The sequence below is a fragment of the Anas acuta genome, chromosome 7 (assembly GCF_963932015.1).
Source record: "Anas acuta chromosome 7, bAnaAcu1.1, whole genome shotgun sequence".
In the NCBI taxonomy this organism is placed as follows: Eukaryota; Metazoa; Chordata; class Aves; order Anseriformes; family Anatidae; genus Anas; species Anas acuta.
The window spans coordinates 5,677,797-5,702,814 of NC_088985.1; the positions used below are offsets into that span (position 1 = coordinate 5,677,797).

Below are 25,018 nucleotides of genomic sequence, written 5' to 3' on the forward strand. Positions count from 1 at the left end.
AGACTTTGCCTTTTTTTTTTTTTTTTTTAAGAGATCATAAGCTAAGAATTTGAAAACTTCCGATTCGTGAAATCATAGGAGGTCAAGATATTTGTGTTGTTTGGTGTGGTAGCCAGATGTAGAGAAGGGCTATAGATCAAATATACAACCTCGACTATCCACAAATAAGAGAAAAATGAAAAAAATTGTAGGCATGAAAGACAAATTCGGCTGATTGAAATATGAAAAGATTAGAATAGACTCTTAATGATTTTTAATTTCCTGACCATTTTTAGATCTAAATGTGATTTCTGACTGAGGTTTCATGTTTAGAAAAATAAGTGTTTAGCTAAGCTAATTGTTTGCTTGTGGTGATAACCGTATTTGTGCACACACTCCTAGGATTTAAGTACTTAATGCTTTCTTCTCTCACTAATATTTGAGCATAGACTCAAAATATTTCTGATTTTTCCTTATGTTTTTTTTTTCTTTGTCATTATACGTAGTGACAAGGCCCTTCTGGCTTTGTGCAAGGTGTTTTATTTATTTATTTTTTTTTTTAATAAAATAAAATAAATAAAAAAAGAGAATAGATTTAGTAACTTCCTAATTCTTTTTTGCATCTAGGTAATGAAGGTTGGTTATTGACAATTAACGATTGAGCTAAATGTCATTTTCTGTTCTGATAAAACAAGGTGGTCATCATTAGGATTTGAAAAGTAGCTTTTTACAGTGACATGAAAGCTAGTGTTTCACTTTTAGACAGAACATTTTTCTCAAAGTTTTTAATTCATTAATACCTTTTGTTCAATTTTCACAGCTCAGCTTTTTAGCAGTTTAATTTATTTTTAATTTAATTTCTAAGTGCTTTAATGGCAAACATTGTAGAAATTCAGTGACAGAGTTTTTAAGCCTCACATTTGACTCCACTGTAGAACTGACATTTCTAATGACACAAATTGTTGTGCCTTCCTCTGTCTTTTGAAAATACACATCACCTGTGTGTTAAAAAGATACAGGTAAAGAACAGTCTAGCTGGCTGAAAACAGGATAGGGACCATGCTGGTGCATATGATACAAAACATCTTCTTACCCAGATGTAACTAGAGCAAAATTTTGTCTATAGCTTAATATCGTTTCTTCTTCCTCTTTTACTGTACTACAGTTATTTTTGGTGGGCCGTCCTTTAGATGGACTGTCAGTTCTCAGATTAATATCCATCAAAAAGTTGAAAACTCCAGAGAAGTCTGCAAGATTTGTCTGGCTTGAAAAGTAAATGCACATTCACTTTTAATTTTCAAGTCCCAAATCTGTGTATGAGATTTGTTGAATAAAAACAGTATGTAGTTTTTTTTTCCCTAAAAAATAAAAAAGGTAATATACCAGTCACTATATTGGGCAGAACAGCTCTTCTAAGAAATCTACAGACTTCTTGACTCCCCTCTACTTAGCAGTCTGCTGTGCTAGGAAGTTAGCTGAGAAAAAGTAACTTCTCAAGGTGAAGCCACCCTCACTTACCAGCACATTTCACCAACGTGTGGTTTACAAGGTGGCCGGCTATATTTAGTAACATTCACTGTGATTTTTAAATGTGATTGGTACAGCTCAGAAAGCTAAAGGCAGGTTCACAATGCTTCAGCTCTCTTACCGAGCAGAGAGTATTCATTTTTTTAGTACCAGTGAAACCCATCTTTCTTTACTGATGGGCATCCATCCAAACACATACTTTCAAGGCAATTAATGATTATTCTTTTTGCAAACTTAGCAACTACTACTGATGGGTATTGGTGGAAAGCACAGCATTACCAGGTGTTCAGAGCTGATGGAAGCTTTTCCTGCCTTGGAGGGGCGAGTTAGTTCTTTTTAGTTCTGTTTCATCCAATGAGCTGAACAGTCCACTGCATCTTTCCTTCAGTATGAACATTTATACACTCTCTCTCTTTACATTTTGCTCCCTATGTTCACAGAATCCATTAGAACTATTTTTAAGAGCTGTGTCATCTACTAAATTAGGCCAAAATAGATTAACTGGTTAAAAAGGAAGAAGAAAGGAGATAGATTGATGTGTGCACATACATAAACATTCAAAAACATTATAATTTCCTAAGGAAATAGTGCTTAAAAGTAGCAGAAACCTTCAAAACCAAACAGCTCTGCTCCTCTAGATATTACTCTCTTCTCCCAGCCTTTTTGAGAGCATTACAGGAGATAAGTAAAGACAAGTTTCATACAGCTGTTTACTAAAGCTCTTGGGGAAAGTCTAGCAAAATATGCTTTCATAAATAAAACAGAGTTAATTAAGAACCACTTGAAAAGCTAGCACAGGGGAAAGTTGGGAGAAAATTACCATGTAATGTGAATGTGGTTAGCAGAAGCATAATTCTAGCTGAAATGAGGCAGATACCTTACTGGGAGCTTGATTCATCCATTCTTTCTCATGTTGGGTAGCATCTTATTAAACAAATGATGCCATTAAAATTGATGGAACTACTCGGCAATAATAATGGCAGCAGAAAAGGCCTTCCCTAGGTAACTTGCAGCTAGAAATGTGATAAATGCCTGATAAAGTTATAGAGAAGGGTACTGTGTAAATGCAGGAAAAGACAATTTTAATATACGTGTTTATTTTTCAGAAGTCAGAAGCAATGAATTGTATAAGAAATGCAAAGAGGATAGTGGTTTCCTGTAACCGGGTAGGCAAATAATAGTGCATTTCCTAAATCGGGTTTTATGTAGCATCGTTAGAAATGCACAGCAAACCTGATCTTTGAGGATTGGGTGTCTCAAAACATGGTAGCTAGATGTCTAATCTGTGTCAGTGGACAGTAGGTGGCAACTGCTAAGGTCATTATCTTCTACTGTGTCATTGCATCTGAGAAGGCAGTTTGGTTTGAATCTATTTCCAAGTGGTCAGATGAGAGCAGTGTAACTTCTGTGAAGTTGTCTGAGTGCTGGTCTCATCTGAATGTGGCACAGTGACTAAGTGATGAGGCTGTAAAGTCTCTGAATAGATATACCTGAATGGAAAGGATCTTGGGAGATTCGTGTCTTGTAATGTCCCCTGGCCTCCTTGTTGGTTTCTGCATATGTTTCATGCACGTGGAAAACACCTAATACTGCTTGTTTGTATTAGCACTAAACTTTAGTATGCAGAATCTGTACTCAGCTATCATTTTTTAGTTCAGATCTGCTCACAATCTGGCTAAGGTTGCCTCGGTACTGCAGAACAGATTATGTAATGACTAGTATCTGTGTTACCTGTTGGGAGAAGAGCACGTGTTTTGAAACAAATGTGAAGAGGAAAACTGCTGATATTTTATGGCTCTAGCAAGAAATAATTTGCACTTGCTGTACTTCGTAAACAGCTAATTTGTTGGTCCCCTTTGGCATTTTGGCACATGCTTGCTTCATCTAGCAGTGCTAACAAAATCAGTTGTGATGAGAGTGGCTTCACCTTGAGAAGTTACTTTTTCTCAGCTAACTTCCTAGCAGACTGCTAGGTAGAGGGGAGTCAGGAAGTTTGATAGATATATTGCTTAGGAGAGCTGCTCTGCCCAATATAGGGACTTTACAAAGACTGGGATGATGGTCTGATCTAGGATTTTGATTCAAGATCATCTGTCTTTATTTATTGCTGCCTTTTTTTTTTTTTTTTTCTTCTGAAGTGTTTTATTCAGGCATAGCATTAGACAAGCCTAGCTGCTGTTTTAACTTTTGTCCTTGGTAGGAAGCCTGCACAAATGCGGTGTTGTTCTGTCAGAGGTGCACTTGCAAGTCCCAGTTTCTTTCGTAGCATTTGGCGGAGCATCGGTCACAGGTGAGGTGGGATTAACCTCACCCACCCTTGTCTTACATGTATGGTTTAGTGCAGGATGGAGTACAGGACTGATGAGGGCCAGTTTCCTACTGAAAAATGCATTTTTGTCTTTACTGGGTAGAGTGGAGTTTGGTTATAGCAAGACCTGTGGCTGTTGGCATGGCAAGTGAGAACTTCGGGTGAGGAATAAAAAAAGAAAGTTTGCAAATATGGAAAACAAGCCAGCTACAGCAGTTCTAGTTGCAGTGTATGGTAGAATGAAGTAGAGAGCTGTAGGTTGTTCTAGAGAAAGAACAAATAAATTACTAGCCCTATTTGCCTAATTGTCCAGGGAAAGAACAGCTATTAGGCATTGCAGAATTTACACACACACACGACAATAAGAACTACACTCAGAGCATTTCTAAGACCTTTGAGCTGTGAAAGAACTGGATGGAAGGCTATATAAGACCTGAAAACTGTCAAATTCACATGCGTGAGTTGGGCTGTCTGCTTAATTCAGATAAATGATGTCTGTTAGCATTTCATTTCATCAAATACACTTGTTAGAAAGCCTTGTTTTGAAAATTCATCTGTATTTCACAGTTTTGGTATTTCTGATCACATTTTATATTCATGTTCTCCATTTTTTTCAGCTCCATAGTGCTGGCAACTTTCAGGATCTCACCAAGACCCCTAAATGGCATTTCATTTTATAACGTTTTTTAAGAGAATTACATACAGCACAAGTGACGAAAACTAAACTGATATAACCTGTTGCCTTTACACAAGCTACTTGCTGAATTAATTTCGCTGACTGTCAACAGGTGAAAGGAAAGTGAGAATTTAGGAAGGGTTTGGTAAAATGGCAAGCCTTAAGTGTATTTTTCAATTTAATACTCAGGTTTAAAATCTGCCCACTATGTCCTCAGCCCATGCCTTATACTCGGGAGATGGGAAGCAAATATTATTTCATCTTCTTGGGGATTATTCTGGGGTGAAATGTGGGGGAAAAAAGGGAGGAAGGGTAAGGGAACTGCCCCTTTATGCACTTTTAGTTGCACATCAGAACTCCCTGATGTGTTAAACATCATTTGTTTGCTTGTTTTTGTTGAGAACTGTTTTTTGTGTGTGGGCTGTCAAACCAGACTTCACAACTGTGTGCCACATGCATGCCATGTCCCAAATGCTATCCTGTTTTATCTACTGGAAGCCAGATTCCTTCCAGCCATTGGTATTTATGCCCAGTAAGAGGACATAGTCATCAGTAAACAACTTAGCATGCTTAAAACACTTGCTGCTGTGTTCATTCAGTACTGCCAAATTCCAAGCCATATTAGCAGCCTCCTAACTGAGCTGTCTGTGCCATTCATTGGTGTACCCTGAATGTTCACAATAATGTCAAACCAGTTTTGGCAGTACTGTTGCCCACACAAAGCAGGTGTTTGGTTGGGAAGGACCAATGGATGTGACATCTTTACATGCCTTTCCTATGGACTAAGCTTTGTTTTTTCAAGATAATTTCTCTACTGTGCAAATTGTAGGGATATTGTTTGAAAGATAGCTTTTATTCAAACAAAATGTTTGCATTTAGTTTAGGATTTTACAAAGGCATTTTCATTCTTTACCACTAGGATTTATTTTTTTTTTCTGTATTTGTTTTCCCACCCTTTTCAGTACTCATATAAGAATTAATAAAGATGGCAGTAGCAGTGTAGGGTACAGTGCTGTGAGTTTTGAGCAGTTTGGGAATGTTTGTGTAGAAGATGGCTTAAGGGCTCTGTAGGACAACCATCATACACAGAGCACCAGGTGCATAAAGGCTGTATTTTGAAGTTTTAAAACTAATATAAGGTTAAGGTAAATTTTTTGTCCAGGGATCTGTTTTTAATCTAGTTGTATTTTTAAAGTAGAATTAAAACATGGTTTCAAGATACTCAGGGTGATAAACCTTGAAATATAGAATCACAGAGTCATTACGGTTGGAAAAGACCTTCAAGATCATCTGGTCCAACGATAATAACAAATAATAACAACACTGAATGTTGCCATTCCTACAGAGAAGGAAGTCCCTTGAAAAAGGGAAGTTATACTTGGTTTCAGTGGGATGCAAGAAAGTAAAAGAATCTATTCTCTCTTCATCATGTTTCTGGGTACTCTGGGTAAAGGACAGTGTGTGATGTGGTTAATGCATAGGCTTGATTTATCCTGAAAGGTGGAATGAGTTTGGCCTGTTACAAATAGCTTGAGGTAGATTTTAAATGAACTTGATGACATCATATCTGGCTACTTCTTCTTTTCCTGTATTTCTGAGGCATCTTTATTACTCATTGTGCTGAATACATGATTTGTAGTTTGTTGGCACTGTTTCTATACTTAGTGATTTAGATTTTCTTTTCTGGAATACATGCGGATTTTATTCTTTAATGTAAGGGACAGTAGCTTTTATCATTTGGTCCTGGAACCTCATACTTAACTCCTGCTAGCTTGTTGACAACCACCCTCCTGTCTCGTATATACTCTTGCCTGTTTAGTTTCTCATGTGCAGATTTTGTTTTCCAAGCTTGCTTTTCTACTTAGAGTGACAAATGTAATCCATTACATTACCTAATAATTTTGATAGCTTAATGTAGCAAGTATTAAATTCACGTAGCACCTCAGATCAATTGTGTTTTTTATTTGTGGCTTGTAAGAAGCTTATGTATTCCTTGCCAACATCTGGCAGTGCGGAAGCATGGATGAAACCGAATGGAATTTGCACTTCGCTATGAATTCTGTTTGCCTCGGTGCCTAACAGAGTGCTTTTGCTACACTGTGATCTTTGTACAGATCCGCCTTTATCCTGGTAGAGGCAGTAAATACTATTGCTTTGAGAGGAAGAAGCAGAGGAAATTGCAAATGGAGTTTGAAGCGTTCTCTGTTACTCCACCCAAATCTTCATTAAAAATTCATAAAATTTGTTCTTTTTTTTTCCTCCCCTCAATTGTTATTGATAATGTTGATTAATACTCCTTTTCTACAAATTTTTATCAAGTGGGGAATTGCTCTCATTTCCCTCATTTTTTCCAAACTAAACCTATTTAACTCATCAGAAGAAATGTTAACAATATTCCTTTTGATTTTTCTTTTCTCGTCCATTTTGCCTTTTTCTTTATTTTCCTTAAATCTGTAACTGGATGCAGTGTATCAGCTTAGGCTGACTGGAGTAAAATTCTGCTAGGCATCCTGTGCTTTTTATAAGATATCCTGGAGCTAACGTTAATTGCTTATCTTATATGAAGGTAACTGGTTATCTGTTCTTTTCTTTCTCCAATCCCATTTTTTTAATAATAATTCTTCCTGAGTACTTTCTTATCCAGATTTGCCAGCAGCTATATTTTCAGTTTTTCTTGAAAATGTTTTCCTCCTAAATTCAAGTGTGCAGGCTAATTAGAACAATGGGGCAGAATTTAAAAAATGAAGATGTTCCCATTCACCTGCATTTCTCCTGAAATGTAATTAAATAAGTGTTCCAGTGTCCTATACATAACAAATTGTAGTGACCCATTTCCACAGCACTTGTACACCACGGATTAAGTAGTTTTGATGTCGCTAATGCTTCATCTGATCTGCATTTCAGATGTCTTGAAATTCTTCTGGTTAGTTATTAGTGAGAATCTTAAAATTTCAGACGTATTTGTTATAGCAAGCACCGTTTCAGATTGAGTTATTTTCCTTGGCTTATCAGAATTGTTATCTTTTCCCTTCCCCACAGCTGTTTCCTGGTCCATTTGAAATCACAAAGAGAGAAGACTAATGGTCTCTGACACTGAAATGAAGCTCAGGCACCATCCAATTCCCATGATAAAATGCTAGCAAGTCTTTCATCAGCTTACCTAAGAGTTATTTCAGATTGAGACTAGTTTTATCTGCTAAATAGCAGTAGGATTATTTCTCTAGACTTGTTGCTTGAATTGTAGTTGGGTTCTACCCTATTTTTTATTTCTTTTAACAAAGATACCAACAGAGTCAATTAAATTTAGTGTTAGCGTATTATGGGATTGGGATTTTTTTCTGTTTGACAGGTTATATATTTAATTGGTGTTATATCGATAAATACTTCTTAATGCTATGCTGTTTTGTACTACTTAAAGTCAGTAATATTTAAAGCTTGCTTGCATCATGAATTCAAAATGCTTTCCAAACATATTTGAGGTTTATTTTGCTAGTCTTCCTCTTGTGGAGTTCATGTGTATGAACTTCGGGAAGCAGAATGCGTCTGTCCGTGAGTTTCAGTACTAATAGGTATGACTCATTTTCTTTCATCTTCAAATAGGAAAGATTACGCTGTGAACTTGGCTACTAATTGAGAATTTAGTAATTGAGAAAATATGACAACATCGAATTTTATAGCATGATAAAGGAACAGACATGGTCATGGTTTCGTTTGTTTATTCAGCCTGGCAGCAGCATAATCACTTACAGTCTCCCCAGGGGGACTTCTGGTCTGCTAAGGGCTCCACTGGGGAATTTGTTGTTCCACATGCAGTCTAGGGTTTCTCATTCAGCCTTTTTAGAAATTCTGGTTTTCTGTGAAGCTGAAGCTTTGTAGCAATACTTCTTAAGCTTCTTTTTGACAGAGGTCAATGGAATTAACTGTTTTGCATTATCTTTTTTAAATTAGGCCTCTACACCTGTTTATGTGCAAAGCAGTTCTCCCTTAGAAAGTTGTTTCCCCACATAGTAGAATTTCCATTGAAGAAAAATTACTTTGTCCTCAGGGAGAAGGAACAAATGAATTGTTCACTCATCTCATTCCAATTATCTTTTTCAACTCAGTATCATTTTAAAAGCTGCGTTTTCTACAGACATACAGATAGGATATTCCACACTGCATGTTAATGTGGGTAATGAAATGATGAAGAAATATCTAACTACTGTTGCATTACATTAAAACCAACCAACCAAACAAAAAATATTGTCATTTGTGGTCAAGAAGGAGGCTATCAAATCGAGTTTCACAATAGAAAGGTAGAGGGTTCTTATCTTAATTCATGGTTATATAGTCATGTCAAATGAAGATCAATCAGTTCTTCAGCGTTAGCTAGTTTTGAACACAATTTGTTGTTGTCAGTCACATTTGTCTATGCTATCAGACATTTTAAGAATTCACAATGTGCACAAAGCACTAAAAAATTCTACAGTAGTTTACAAAACTTTTCCACTTACTTCTTCCAACCATGTTTCAAGGATTCAGTGGTACCAGCCATCATTTCAGACCTATGGAGGTCAATATTTACAGCATTAGATTTCTTTGAGTCACTAGCTTAACCTTTATTTTAATATATAATGAAAAGGGGAAAAGTAATTCTCAGAATTATTCTTAAATTCAAGAATAGTAGGAAAATACTACTTCTATTCTTACATAATCTGGTTTCACTTACCAGTAAAGCAGCTATATTAGGGAATATATTTTGTCAACTCTCAAAAACCATTTCAGTAAACTATCTTTCATGAGTTTCTCATTAGTTCTCAGTGAAGCCCAAGAAGCTAGTTTTAATGAGACTGTGCTATACTTTATTATTCACCGTGTTATACCAAATTCTCCTGGAATTAATCAAGTGAAAAATCACCTTTAGTAAAGGTTTTGTATATAAAGTGGTTTATACCTACAGCTTTAAGTAGTCTTTCCTGCTATGTAATACACTGTGAAAGTATCGAAGAGTCTAAACTATGTTTGAGTGAACCTGTTGTTATGGCGTGTTCATGGGAACTGTGAGCCAAGAAAGAACTTATATATTTTGAGTTCAGTATTCATGGAAAATACCAGGAAGATCATAGTCTTCAGAGATGTATGGCTTAGCAAGTGAATAGGTAAACTGTGCAAAATTGATCTTAAATTTTTCGCTGCAAGGATGAGCTCTCAGTATTTATCAACATTCAACAATATTTTTAGCATTTTCATAGATTGGCAGTGAACATACTCAATTTCATGAATAAGTTCAACAAAGAGTATCCTAAGAACTGTTGAAACGAAAGGAAGGGTAGGATCACCATTTTTAAGGACAGGTCTATCACAGATGTTTGTCAAACTCCTGATTCATATGGGTCTTGCTTCGTCTTAGTCCTGTTCCTCTAAGATTTCATTATTATTTGTGACGCACAGTAGTGGAAGAATTTAACAGTTATACCCATATGCAAAGTGCTAGCTTCAGTGAAGAACGTTTCATGCTGATTTTTTGCAATAACATCTTTGTTTCTGGAATTGCCCTGGATTTCTGTTTACATCTGTGGTCTCAGTTCCAAGACTGCTTGATAAAATCTCTCTGCTTCCTATTCCTCCTCTTCCTCTCTGTCTACCAGATATGTGATGAACTGTGATGTGCTTCTGAAGAGGTCCTTTAGCTAAATTACACTTGGCTGAAGCCAGGTTGTTTCAGTGAGACCCCTAAATTAAGTGTCATCTTGGTACCTCTCACCTTGTTCACATATTACAGGACTGCCAAAAACTCTCAATATGGGTTTTACTTCTGCCAGAAGAGATTTTATTTTGATTATGCTACAGTTCTTGTTGCAGTAGGCTAATTGTTCACAGCATTTTCTTTATCATCACCTTTCTAAAATAAAGGTCCTGATTTTTGAGAAATACTAAGATGTAATATATGAGATGAGCAGAAGCAACAAAAGGTTAAAATCTTTCGTACCTTGAACACGTACACTTTAACCTCTTAAAATATATTATAAATGATGTAAATGTTAATAGAATCTGAAATATTATGTACAGTTCTGGAAATTAAAAGATAGCAATTTAGTAAAAAAGCAATACTCTGAATTTATTGTTAAGAATTACACTAAATATAGGAGTTACTCAACCTGTTCTCATGTCAGCGGTGGAACAACAGTGTTAAGTTCAGCCCAGTTTTACGCCTATGCTGCACCTGAAGACCTTTGCTAGAACATTATTTTCACAAGTGAATCTCTGAAGTGAAAAGTACCTTTTATCCAGCTGAAGGATTTTTTGTTGTTTTCCTGCTTGGTAAAGATACCTGCCTTACTGGTTAAGAAAGAGAAATCTCAGTGCATTTTGTGCAGATGAGCTGGAGTGGAAGCCCACAAGGTGACCTTTGGTGTAACACTGCTTGCATGGCTGATGGCTTCTGGGTCCAACCTGCGCAGCCATGGGGGTTTGCCAGCACAAAACTGAGGAACCTGCGCTGTGTGAGGCATAATCTGATCTGCCTTGTGTCTGTGTGCTGTGTAACAAATTTGAGTTGTGTTGGATTTCAGCTTTTAGTTTGAGAAACAATTTCTTGCCTCCAAAGCTGCAAAGAAAAATGCAAAAGCTTCAAAGAAAAACTTCCAAAGGTTAACTTGACAGATCTGTGTTGAGTCTAAAACACATCATAACAACTTTCTTGTACCCTGTTAATATGACTGAAGTTTGTGCTTTTTGATTTTATCAATAACCAATTGTTTCAATTATTTTTTCAATTATGTTCAGAAGCCAACTGTGTAAGTATATAAAAGCTAGGTATGATCTCACATCTTCATGCAAAATTATATTTATACCTTCAAATTTTTTGTAGTAAGTGGCAAGAAGTATATGACCTTAGATTTATACTGTGCTCCCCTTTATATAGGTAAAGGTAAATTCAGCTCTTCTCCACCACATTTCTTTGACTGGATTTCTGGCTGTAGGTACTGATTTCCATCACTTTCAGTACATTTTGGAGTGGGTCCCAGAAGAGCTGGAAATACAGACAAATTTTCAAGCAATGGCTGCATCAAAGACCTTGGTGGTTTTTTATGAGTCATCTACAAAAGCAGTTGCTTGCTTTAGAAAGCATTCCCAGTCCAGAATGAGAGAGATGGAAGAGGGGGATCTAACAAAAAACCCTGCAAGAAGAGTTTGTCAGGTGTGGAGCTGGAGATAAGCCAGAAAGAGAGACTTCTTAGTGGTTAAACAAGGACAAGGGCCTAGAGAATTGCCAAAAGACTGTCCTTTAATCTATTTAGTGTCATTGAGAAACATCAAAGAGGAGCTTCAAAGATGGTTTGTCTGAGCAAGTCCTGAAAAGAAATGAATTGATTGTTTACGAACAAATATAAGTGGTAGTTCTGATTATAAAACTATTTTTAGTTTGGTTTTGAATGATTGCATCTTGATTTGCAGAACTGGAGCTGCTGCCATTTGATTCCTCCTTGAGGTTGTCTCAGAAGTTAAGTTCTATCTGTCTGCATCTGTGAAATGTGGTGGTCTAGCCAAAAAAAACACACAGAAATCAGCATTAAAGCTCAGAAGTATGAAGTTGGTTTATATAAAGTAATGAGATAAATAACTGAAAATAGAAAAGAGATTTCTAGAACTTGAACATCTTTTTTTGCAACTTGGCTGTTTATGGAAAATTCATAGCCAAAAGTTCTTCCCTGACGCCTCGCTAAACAGTGTCATGTTGTAGGAAGTCTAAAATCTGTCTCTGCTAAACATTGCATACGTTGTCTTGTTTGCAGTCTCTCAGGCACAGAGAGGATTCCTGTCTTGTAGCCTACTGCTGTGAAAGAAGCCTCAGCGATTTGAGCAGGATGGAGATGTTTATAAAGAAGTGGTGGCTGGGACTTGCTCAGAATCACAGGGAGTTGCTGTAAAGGGAGGAGAGTTGCCCGGGACCGTGGCTATTTTCTGTGTCTAGATGTAGCCAGGGCCTTCCCCACATGTGGTTTCATGCTCCCTTTAACCTAAGCGTGGTTGTGAGGTGCTTGGGCTGAGCCCAAGCAGCATCCCAAGACAGGAACTGATCCAGTCTAAGAGGAGTTGGACAAGACTTTGAAAACAGCAACAAAACATAGTTTGCAGTTGAATCAGTGCCCTGTGTGAAACGCCAGATTGTGCTCTGTGTGCGCAGTACCAGTTCTAGTGCCAGCGCAAAGGAGGAAGAGAAAATCCAGACTTTGTTTCCCATCCTCTTTTGCAGCAGTCAGTAATTAGGTCAGCTTAAAGCAACTGAGAAGCTGCAGCCTGGGGAGGAAAAGATCAGCAAATTTTCCTTGATAAGGGTTTCTCTCTCATTACCTAGTCTGCTAATTTTCCTGAAGGCCTTGCAGACGATACGTAGACTATGGATTGTCTTGTGTCAGCAGCAGGGTCTAGTTTGGGTGGCAAAGGCATGCTGAGGGCTCAGTGCTCAGTCTCCCAGCCCTGCCTGCCCGCAGAAGCCTGGAGCTTCCCTGGGATGCTCCAAGCACCACTGGTACCGCTCGTCAGCACTTTTTTTCCTCATTTCCTGACTCCTAACAGCTACTCCGGTGCTCTAAAGGATTCACCTCTGCATTTCACTGGTAGTATAGTTTATAGCTAGAGGTGCATTTGTGATCACAGGGCTTGGAGAGTAATTTTGCATCTGCAGTTGCTTTTGGAAGCTGAGATAGTTAAAAACAAACAAGTGAACAAACCCAAAAATGCTGAGGAAAGTGTTTTGTTTTTTTTTTTTCCATGCTGAAATCACAACATTTCATCATCTGGATGGATTGAATCAAACAAATGGTTTTAAAAAACATGGGAAACTGGGTAGTTGTGATAGTTTAAATCCCTGTTCTACCTAATTTGAAAGGAGCAGCTAAAAGTCACCCCCAGATCTGACTCTGTCTTTCTCAGGCAGAATCCGGGATTTAAGAGTTGATTTTCTACCATGTGTGGAACAGTGTCCCAGCCACTGGGAAAAAAAATAAAATAAAATCGAAATGTTCTGTTTTCATCCTTAAACAGAACAAAAATGGTGTCAAAGCCCCTCACCATTGTCCTGTGGTTCTAATTACAAATGGGGTGAAATCTACACCAAGGGAATTACGGGCATTACACACTGGGAAGTGATAGACCTTGCAAGGGTTACATAAGGGAACCACTTTGAAGTTTCAAGTAATTGTAAATCCTTGGGGATTTTTACTGTTTCAGCACAGTGCCCTGCTGGCTAATGAGTCTTGGCTCTCATGTATGAAATATTGTTTGTTATCTGCACTCTTTGGGCAGAAGGGAGAGTCCTAAATTTGCAGGAGCTCTGCTTGTCCTAAAGCTTTTAATTTATTCCAATTATATTCTCAGTCTTCTGTTCTTTCAGACCTAGATAAATGGTGACGTCCCATGGAAAATAGTTACTCATATGAATTATTGGTAATTCCATTGATTAGTATTAGCCAATATAAGGCCGCAGTCTGGCCCTTAAGCTTTGTTTTTCCTTCTTTTTTTTTTTTTTTCTTTTTTTTGGTAACAAATTCTAACACATTTAAAGCAGACAGTAGCCCTGGCCAGTTCAGGGCCTGAGCAAATCCTTCACAACGAATCATTTGCTCTAGACTTTATGTGCTGATCATTGATTTTTTGGGTATGGATCCTAATGCCATATTAATAAAATTTTCGTTTATATATAATTTTTAGTTACGTTGATTCATAGTATACTTTTTATTTATTAATGTTTAATTCTGAAATAAAAAAAAAAAAAAGAAGGATGTTCCTTTATTGGTATTAGATGGCAGAGTCGTGTGAGAGAACTCTTGTTTCCTGACTGCTCAAGTAGGTAGCTGGTTTGAGCTTGCATATAGATATAAAATGATACCAAATAATAAGCTTGAGACTCAGGCCAGGAAAATGTAATCACTCAAATGTATGGGAAGTAGACAGTGCTGTTAGATTAGAATCATAGAATCATAGAATATCCTGAGTTGGAAGGGACCCTTAAGGATCAAGTCCAACTCTTGACACCGCACAGGTCTACCCAAAAGTTCAGACCATGTGACTAAGTGCACAGTCCAATCTCTTCTTAAATTCAGTCAGGCTCGGTGCAGTGACCACTTCCCTGGGGAGCCTGTTCCAGTGTGCAACCACTCTCTCTGTGAAGAACCCCCTCCTGATGTCAAGCCTAAACTTCCCCTGCCTCAGCTTAACCCCGTTCCCGCGGGTCCTGTCGCTGGTGTTAATGGAGAAAAGGTCTCCTGCCTCTCGACACCCCCTTACGAGAAAGTTGTAGACTGCGATGAGGTCTCCCCTCAGCCTCCTCTTCTCCAGGCTGAACAGGCCCAGTGCCCTCAGCCGTTCCTTGTACGTCTTCCCCTCCAGGCCTTTCACCATCTTCGTAGCCCTCCTCTGGACACTCTCCAACAGTTTCATGTCCTTTTTATACTGTGGTGCCCAGAACTGCACACAGTACTCGAGGTGAGGCCGCACCAGCGCAGAGTAGAGCGGGACAATCACCTCCCTTGACCTACTAGCGATGCCGTGCTTGATGCACCCCAGGACACGGTTGGCCCTCCTGGCTGCCAGGGCACACTGCCGGCTCATATTCAACTTGCTGTCTACCACGACCCCCAGATCCCTCTCTTTTGGTAATAAGGAATTAATTTTAAAAGACTGTTCTGGAAAATCTGCCCAGGTTGGGTAGTCCTAGTATTACAATGAAACGCTGATTCTATCTATGTGCAGAGCTTCCATATGGCAGGCTCCTTTCAGGATCACTGCAAGCAGGATGAATTCCTCCTGGTCAATGACAGGGCACACAGACTTTGAGCTAATCTTTAAATTATGCATCTTTTGAAATGATGCTAGTGTAATGATGCAATATGAGCCTCATGAGAACATCGTTCTGAGCAAAATTCTTCCGCAGACTCGTACTTAATTGTTTGGCTTGCTCAGAGACCCTGAATGTGGGGACCCTTTATGGAAGTGGTTGGCAGGAACTGTAATGCTGTCTGCTTCAGAGGCGATGCTGTATCATTCCTTTTGAGGTTTTGAAATTATGAATAATTTTTGAAGCATGACAAATACGAATTAGGTTCATCCTGGTATTTTGAAAGACTCTTGTTTTGACATAAGAACTGTTCAATGCACTGCCCTTCCTTCCTTCAGAGAACAGTAATGCTGAGTCACTGAGGACTGTATGTTATTTGAAAGGCCATATGCTTCTGATTAACACGAAATGTAATGTATTAGCTTTTCTGAGGTTGAAGTTTGGAGGTGCTTCTGTTTTGATTCAGTGAAGCTGACTGGAGAATCTAGTCAAACCCTGGGAAGGTTTTTTCCATGTACCAGCTGATCTGGCAACTACAGCTGTGTTGGAGCGCTCAGTACCTCAAAGCACGGGTAGCTTATGGGCTATGCATTAATGCAAATATATTAAGAGTCTGTTGACGATGCTGGCAGAATTCTCACATTGTTAAATCAAATCCAAATTAAGGTTTAATTGCCAAATCCCAATCTCTTGTGTATTACAAAGGCTTTTCTTTTTCTCTTACTATTGTTAGGAGACGAACAACTAGCATAGCATATTAAATTAACGTTTCTTCTAGAAATCACAATGGAACTATTTAATAGAGCTGCTTAAAAAGTACCTTGTAGAAGTTAATAGAAAAATATTTAAAAGCTTTGCAGCAGAAGGTTTAATTATGAGCTGCCTAACATGCCTGGGCAGGAATTGAAAGCCCTCCTGTTCCTTCAGTGCCCTGAGCAGCCTCTAAATGGGGAGATTATTCCCCTGATGTTGTGTGTAGGGCTGAGGAGTGGGCAGGAATGGCGGGGAGAAGAGCTGAGTCTCCATCTCATGTGCTCCTGAGACAGTGGGCAGCACAGCTAGGTCAGCTTGCCAGGGCTGATGCTCTACGCCAGATACTTGCAGGAGGAGCTGCAAACTGCTGCAGAAAACACACAGGCAGGGGGGAGCAGTCTGGAGTACCAGGTGCCCACAGACAGGTGGAATTTCTCCAAACCTGAGCATGGTGCACAACTTTTGGGTGTTTAGGGTGTAACTTTAAAACTAGTTTGAATTCAGTTTGTTTCAGTCCTCCTAAGGCTTTGTTCAAGGAAACAGTGATTAAAGTAAAGGTGGTGGCTATGAAGGGTTGGTTTTGGAAAGAATGACTTGTTTTCTTCACCAAAGATCCTTTTTTTTTTTTTTTCTTTTTTTTTTTCTTTTTTGCCTTTGAAGTGTATGTGTTTGTGAGAGGCTACGCACAACTTTTGTTTAGATTTATAAAACTGCAGTGCTTTAGTGAATCTCTAAGGCTTTTGTGCCTTACCTTGATCAACGCAGTGCCTTTCTAAAGAGGAAACTGCTACAAGGGAAAGCAGAAAACAGCCACCATACCCGTGTTTCAGTGCTGTGTTTAACAATGCTACTTTAAACTGCAGAGCTACAGTCATCTTCATTTTTCTTTTAATCCCTTTCTGTCTCCAGAAGTGCTTGGATTCTCATCTTCATTATCCTGCTTCCCATTTTAGTTCCCCCTCTCTCCTCCCTTAACTTGACTCTTTCTTTCACTTCTGTAAAAGCTCTACAGTGGGGATGTGCTGTACGAAGGACAGGAGCTTGCTTTGAGGTCGTGGATCCGGGGCTCCCTACGTGGGCCAACAGGGAGGCCTGGAGGGGACTACAACAGCTGCCCTCTGCATCAGGCACACCAGCTGGCTTTGGGGGAGGCAGGAGCAAATAGAAATAGAAAGGCTTATTTTAACAGGCCTGGTCACCTCCCACACAGCCTCCAGCTTCAGTTGTGTGCTCCTCTGCCCTTCTCCTTCCCCCTTCTAAGCTCCTACTGCAGCCTTCCCTGGGAGCAAGCACCGATGTGCAGCTTCCCTTTGCTTATGACAAGGGCGAGTCCATAAGTATTCATTGCCTGAGCACTGGCTATCCTTCTCATCATCAAATTTCTAAGTCTATTTGTGTTAGGTGTCTGCCACCGTGTCAGCTATCAAATACCTATTGGAGTGTGATGAATAAGGGTTTAGAGAGTTGTGAAGGTAAGGGAGCAGTGAGGGTAAAAGAAAAACAATGCGTCTCTTTTAAACTTGACTAGCAACTCTGGATTTGTATAATTATGGTGTTCAACCAGCAAAATAATACCGCTCCAGGAACTAATTTTACCTTGAAATAACAGAAGTGACTTGTAGGTACTGTCAGTGGAATGGCCGGAGCTAACCTTGTTGCAGAACCGTGTCCAAAAAATGTTAAAAGCCAGTATTTAAAAAAGTGCCCATTGGAGCCCAGTTCTGTTAACTTTTGTAAGTCCCACCTGAGAGAGATGGGATTGAGAATCTGGGAAGCTGGATTTTGTTGTATATGACAATTTTGATTTTAAATTTAACACAGTATCTACACAAGGGGTATAATTTTTAATAATTTTCTAGATGTTTAATAAATGGTTGTAAAGCTCCCTCATCTGTTTTTGGAGTCCTAGGTAAAGTTGCAACAGGGCTGTGAGGTGTGACTTTTCTTTACCAGTCTCCTTAACCCTTTGTCAATATATATAATGATTGTCCTTTTTCATGTTATTTGGGCTTTTTACTATTGCTCCTAACGTTTCAGTTTAGGTGGACATTATATGTACTGGTCCCCAGCAACTTGGGTTCAAGGCTTCTTAGTAAGCACCAGCTTCATGCATGCTGTCTTCCATTCTGATATTGCTGTGGTTTCAGAGCATGAGATGGCATGCCACAGAGACTAGTTTATTTATCCTTGAATTTGCTTGTAATTTTGGGATGAGTTCTGGCTGGTCCTGGTGAGTTTTTACAGTTCCCTTTTTCAATTTATTCTGCAACCTCTTCTACTGTACCATCACTTTCAGTCAGTTTTGCAGCAGCTTCATCCTTTGGGAAGGATTCATTTATGGAAACCTCCCAGAGATTTTCTGCACATGCAGAAAGATCCATCTGTTTTTTTCTTGAATCGCCATAGCTTCTGTGCATAGTCCTCCTTGATTCTTTCTCTTAATACTGATTTAAGTACATCACAGTCTTTTTAACATGGTTGTACCCTATCTTAACCTGGTTAAACACAAAGGGTTTTTGTTGTTAAGTGTTTCAGAAGTTTATTTCAAGTGGGTGGTATATGCTTGCTCTGAGACCTTCTACTATTCTGTGCTAACATAACCTTCATGCTACTTCCAGTACTTACTTTTAGATATTTTGTTTTCTTTCGATAAGCTCACATTTCTATTTAGCTCACCTTTTAAAAGTCAAGTGCTAATAGCATTGATGTTTTGGGCTTTTGTCTGTGCAGTAGATATGTTGCATCTGAATATATTAGCGTCCCTCTTACAGACTGTCCTCTTGATAGTAATATTCTCACTGAGATCCTCAGCATTGCACCTGACCGTGTCGCAAACTGTTTTTCTTGAAGTGGGTTTTCTGTCTGCTACTCCATGAAGTACAATCTAAAGATTAAGTTTGGCACCACAGCATGTCAGAAGTAACTAAACCCTCCCATTATAGCTGTTTTTCCTTTACTAGCAATTATTCTACTTTCTCTGGGCATGACAGGGTAGCTGTTGCCAAATGACAGATAGAAGATTGTCCTTAATAATACATTTTTCCTGTATTGAGACATGGACATGCAATTTGTAGAGGTTCTATATTATTTATTGCTACATTTAACCAATCTCTAATTTGATTCTAAGCTGTTTTTAACATGATTTCTTCACATGATTATTCTACTGACAAGAGTTATTGCCTATTTATCCTTTATGCCCAGGAACCAGTATCCCAATAATTGTTCTCTTTCTTCTACATTTTTGACATGCTTTGAAACATACTCATTTACAGGTATTCAAGTTTACCCATCTCAATTCCTTAGCCTTCTCAGCATCTGAATAGAAACACATGTACTTTTAGTTTTTCTTTTTCTTGTGCCTCTTCTGGGAAATGCTCTCACCATTTCATGCTTGACTTGTGCTGATGTCTTTCCTATCCTTGAGCCTGTGGGTAGACTGGGGAAAGGAGACATGAAGTTTTACCATGCATACATCTTTCTCTGGGGATCCTCTGCTCCTTTTACAAAGTATCTGTATTCAGATGAATTTTGCAGTAAAACTGATGAGTGTCCATGCTCTATTATGGATTTGTACTTATGGGGGTGGGTGACTCACATTAATAAAATTTCAGCCAGCTGCTTAAATCCATTCCTGAGTCAGCCTTAGGTAATATGTTTGTCATGATTGATTTTAAGCATAGTTGAAGATGCTGAGGCTGAAGACTTGCCCTGAAATCTGCAGAAGGCTGTGGAACTTTGTGAGGCATGCTACTTGTTGATAGCATAATATATGTGTGAGTGTGTGTGTGTATTTCTATTTATATTTATGCTATTCCAGTTTGACTTTAGAGTTACAGGGCAGGCAATACAAGGACAAGTGGGAGCTGCAGTATTTTTAGTGAGCAAAGGGAATGTTTGTGTCATTATGCAGACTAGTTAGTGAAGAGTAAGCTTCCAAGCAATTAGGCTTAAATGGTTTTCCATACTGCTTTGCTCTAGAAACTTGACCGAATCATTTTGTAAAACAATCTTAAAATTGCTAGCAATAATGCATCCCAATGAAAATAATGCAAGAAAATATTTAGTCTTATTTTTGCAGTGAGATGTATAAAGCTGTAATGGAATGAGATTTTGAGCCACAGCAAATTTTGGACTCTCACAGCAGTTACATTCCCTTCTTCCTCTCACCAAAAAATGCTTTTTTACAAGCAAGATATATTTTACTTGCAAGCAGGGAACAGATTTATTACAGATGTAAGAGAATATTTAACCTTGTAGGGGGCTGTAAGGACCCAAATATATCTAAGCTTTGATCTGGTAATAGCAGGCAGATGAGCTAACAATATTCTGTATTACATGGAGATTTCTGTAACCTAGTTGGAAATGGTTTTTCATTTAAAATTTAAAATTTCATTTAAATTGTGTTTGCTTAAATTTAATACAAAAAGGAAAGAGAAACCCTCTGCTCTTTTTGTACCTTCAAGACAGATACGCCTCTGGGTTTTTGTAAATAAGGGACTGCATTTCATTGACTATGAAAACTGCACTATTTCTACTTTTTCACGAGACGGCAAACTTTCTGAAGCTTCTTTCTCAATAGGTGTATTATAATGCCTTTGTATATTAAAAAGCTATGCCTTTTCTAAATATAAATTAATATTTGAAGTACATTAAGAGCAAACACTATGTAGAACTGAGGGCAAAAAGGTATTTATGGACAATGTTCAAACCAGAGCTAAACTTTAAATTCATGTTTTAGCTACCTAAAGATAAACTGGGGGACCTGAGTCTTAATAAATAAATAAATAAATAAATAAAAATTAAAAAAATCCACAACCTATTGAAGAGGTCACCCAAATGTTACTTTAAGAAATGGCCATCACCTCATTCAATTTGATGGACTATTCATGCCACTAGTATTATACTGTGTCTAATCTAGATGGTCAGAGAATTAGAGACCTTGTTCATAATTAGTTTGAATTTGCTCATGAAAAGTGAGGTGGTTTGATTGCCTGTCCTCTCCTCCCCTACATCTTACCCCAGCATGGTATCTCTGGAGTAGAAATTAAGGTGCTTGTGTTTGGATTTGGTAGCTTAGCTTTAAACATGCATGTTTGTATCTTGTATGCAAATTAGCCTTCAGAAGATTAAGTTCCGTTTGGATTATAGTGCCATGAAGATCAGCTGGAGATTTCGTGTAATGGTATTTAATTGTTGTTAATAGGCATTGGTGCCTGTTTTTATATATGCAAGATGTATTTAAAAAATATTTATGTGGAATATTTGTGTCAGATTATTTTTTCTCTGTTTATGGTTTAAGCAGAGCAAATAAACTTTTTTTTTCCTTTGAAAAATAGCACAGATGAGACAGTGTTAGGTTTTGTAAGATGGTAGCTTAATAGGATAGCCAAAAATGTGACTGATCTCATGCATGTATTTTATAAACAAAACACGCATAAAATGTTATTTTTCTCATCTTGTTTCTCAAGTATAAAGGTATTCATGCATGGATTGTTAGAATGACAGACATTACTTGAACTAAACATGCCTTTATCTGAATACCAGCTATGCTTGTATACTTGCACACTGTCTTCATCTACTGTTATGTACACTTCTATTTGCCAACCATAAAATAAATGGATTTTAATTTGTCATTTACATGCTTTTGCATTGTGCATCAATAAGACTCTAATCAAATTTAATTCTACGCCCATTGCTGAATGACAGTTTTTAACATAATAAGTCTTGATTTTCATATTCATCTCGCTGATTTTCAAAGAGAAATTGAAAGAACTGTTCACTGAATTTTCCCTACAGAATGATAGTTTGGTAATAAAATTTTCTAGATTTATTCCAATGCATATGAATGAAGATTACAGCTGTATCTTTACGCTGTAAAGCCTTAGTGCTTTGTAGTATGTCTAGCCTAATATAAACATACGCTATTGGAAACTAGAACTAAACATAATATCAAAATAAATAAAGGAAAATGAATTAAGGATAACGTTACTGGGTGGAGCTGAACTCACTAAAGAAAAAAATTGAGAACCACTGCTGGAAATTCCTTCTTAACATGTTTCTTGGGAGGATGGTACTGTAAATGCTTGAGATACTGCACATAGCTGCTTTTTATCAGCCTCCTAATTATTGTGTCTAGTAGATGTGGTAGATGGGGAGCAACTACTACTGTCTTAGGTGCTTAAAAGTAGCACTGACCCAGAAAATTGTGTTTTCTAAACCAGCTTTATCACAGCAGATAATCAGTATTGTTTCACAGGGTAATGTGGGTAAAGTACAGCACATTCACAGTATTTATTTGGACTCTCAGAAGGCCTTTGCTGGAGTTCTTCACAAGGGGCTATTTAGGAAACTAAATAGTCATGAGGTGAAAGGGAAAGTAGTCTTCTGGGGTCGGACCTGGCTAGAGACAGACAAGAAAAGAAAGAATGAAGTGCCTGCTTTCCATGCAGCAAAAGGTTAACAGCAGGGAGCCCTCAAGTATTCAAATGAGGTTCATGTATTTTTAAGTTTTCTCTGAAAGGGAAAATGGCACAATGTGCTGATAGTATACATTTATTTAGGTCTGTCAAATTTAGGAAAGTCAACCAGGAACTTCCAGAACACAGTAAAGCTAGATGAATGAGCAGCAGCATACCAAGCAAAATAAATTGTTGACAAGTGTAAAGTATTGCCTGTTGGCAATGATTGGAATAATCTGAACTATAGACATCTGCTGTTAGTGCTTAAGTGAAGTGTTAGCAGCATTTGAAGAGTATGTTGGTGTCTTCTGGACACTTTGTTCAAAAGGCTTGTGCAGAGTACAGTGATGATATAAATAGGGTTCTGGCATACATGCCATAGACTAGAAACATACTGAAAATAATATTTTCTTCTATGCAAGTGTTTGATCTATTCTCTTGTGTCTATCTTCGTTTCTAATTAGGTAATAAACATGATATCAAGGAAGATTAGTAGAAACAAAAACGGTTTGGAGATTGCTGAATGAAATGTTTAAAAGTATTTGATTCAAGTCATATGTAATTGGTTTTAAAATGATCTATTAAAACCTTTTTATTCACAGCCCACAATTCATCTGTAGAACTTCCTGCCAGAACTCAGTGCTGTTAAGGTTTTGGGAGAATTTCTCTAAAAAGGTTTTATTTCTCTCTATATAACACAAATACTTATAAGCATGTTATTGAAAGTCAGATGTATGATACGTGATAAATGTGCATGAAGGGATAATGTATGAAAGGCTAAGAAACATTTTTTTTCAGTGGTATCTTTTCTCCAGCTGTTGTAGCATATCTTGTATTTTCTTGTAAATATGAATTTCTACCTGTTGTTATATATAGGTTACTCAGAAAGCCTACTAGTCAGGTCTAGTATGACACTTATCAGTGTAATTGCAGTGTCTTTATCTCAGGAGAGAGCAAAAATAGTAAAATGCCCTGCATATAAATTTGTTTGATTTATAAGCTATTGCTTCCATAAAAGCATCCCTGAATTTAAACTAGATTAGTGTATTATGGATCATCGTGGTCTGAACTTTTTAAACAGAGACACACAATGTTAATCCCATGAAAACAATTTTTGTGTTGATATTTGTTTGTGTGATTTAGGGTTTCTATGGAGCCCATCATCTCATTAGTATTCCAGCTCTTTTGTTATGCTAATGAAGTCAACAGATTGGAAGAGAATTTTCAACTTTTAAAATGCCACTTGTACCCCCTTTCATGTGCCATCATGTTTCACAGAGAGAGATGGTGAAAAGCAGCATTTGGCAGTTTGTAGCTGGACCTCTTTCAGGAATGAAGGAAAACTTCTCTGAGCAACTTCTGCTGTAGGGGATGTGCTTTCATTGCATAAAGGATGGAGTATTGTGTTCCCTGGTGTAGTCTTGCTCGTTTCTCAATAATTCCCTGTCTTTCCTGTATAGGCAAGCCTGACTGTGTGCTCAATGTACGTCACTTTATAATAATATTTCTTACATCAAACAAATGCAACCAACAAAAATCCAAATCTTTTGAACTATTTAAAGTTGTCTGTTTTCATATGATACATCTTTCATTTCTCTTTGTGGTATTAATAGTGAAGCATAATACTGACATGTAATTTCCAGACTAGATCATTGCTTGTCCTTAATTAAGCTGGATTTTGAACACTAAACCTTAGTCCTTTGGAAATGATAAGCACAATATCAGTGTGCTCTTACTAAGACATGTTGGATAGGACAAATAATTAGAAAGGAAGATGTGAGGATTAACATAAAATGAAACTTAATTTTGTTTAACATTGTTAAGTACAAAGTTATTACTTCAGCTGAAGTTAATGTTTATTAATACTAGATGTTGAATACAAAATCTGAATTTAGTTATTTTTTCATTCTTTTAGGAAATGTTCACCTGGATAGACATCCACAGTAATACAATACTCCAACTCTACACTAATTTCTAAGCACTCATGTATTCACATCAGATCATGAGTCACTTCAGAAAGAATAGCCATAATTCACAAAGTGAAATGAGTTTTTTAAAACTGAAATTAAAAACTCAAGCTCTGGATTTATTATGGTGGTCATAATTGCTGGAATGGCTATTGTGAAGGTTTTGATTTGTTTACTTGAATGAAAAATATAAATGCCTTCCAATGCAGTGTTGTTCTGCTGTCATGCAGCAAAGCATTTATGTTTCTCTAAAGTTCTGCAGGCAATCATCATTTATATTTGACAATGTAGGAGGAAAACCTGCCAAACCACAACAGGCCTATGTGATTTCTGTGGTGATTATAAGCTCCGAGTAATTTTATTTTATGGGTTGACAGGCTGTAGAACTTCAAGCAACACTTCTGAAAGCATGATTTTATGGGATTAAGGTTATATCTTAATTTAATATATTCTGAACCTTTCTAAATTCAGATGGTAGTGTCTGGGGCTGCTCCCTTGCTGATGTGTAATCCTTCACTCACTTTTTCTAAC

At 37.7% G+C, this 25,018-nt stretch overlaps 2 protein-coding genes across 22 annotated transcripts in view; one reads left to right on the plus strand and one right to left on the minus strand.

Moving 5' to 3' along the window:
* Positions 1–25,018, plus strand: part of CTNNA3 (catenin alpha 3) — a 477,233-nt gene that overhangs the window by 172,108 nt on the left and 280,107 nt on the right. The window contains exon 1 of one of the 19 annotated variants that reach the window (XM_068687742.1): positions 19,707–19,835. The exons of the other annotated variants lie outside the window; for them this stretch is intronic. The gene's annotated coding sequence lies outside the window, so the exon portion shown is untranslated. Of the gene's footprint in view, positions 1–19,706; positions 19,836–25,018 lie in introns of those variants that run through there. 19 annotated transcript variants of the gene reach the window in all.
* The window catches only part of LRRTM3 (leucine rich repeat transmembrane neuronal 3), an 85,551-nt gene that overhangs the window by 40,624 nt on the left and 19,909 nt on the right, over positions 1–25,018 (minus strand). Inside the window, exon 2 of one of the 3 annotated variants that reach the window (XM_068687758.1) lies at positions 8,984–9,034. The exons of the other annotated variants lie outside the window; for them this stretch is intronic. Within the exon in view, the coding sequence (XP_068543859.1) occupies positions 9,029–9,034 (6 nt within the window). The 3' untranslated portion in view covers positions 8,984–9,028. The remainder of the gene's footprint in view (positions 1–8,983; positions 9,035–25,018) is intronic. 3 annotated transcript variants of the gene reach the window in all.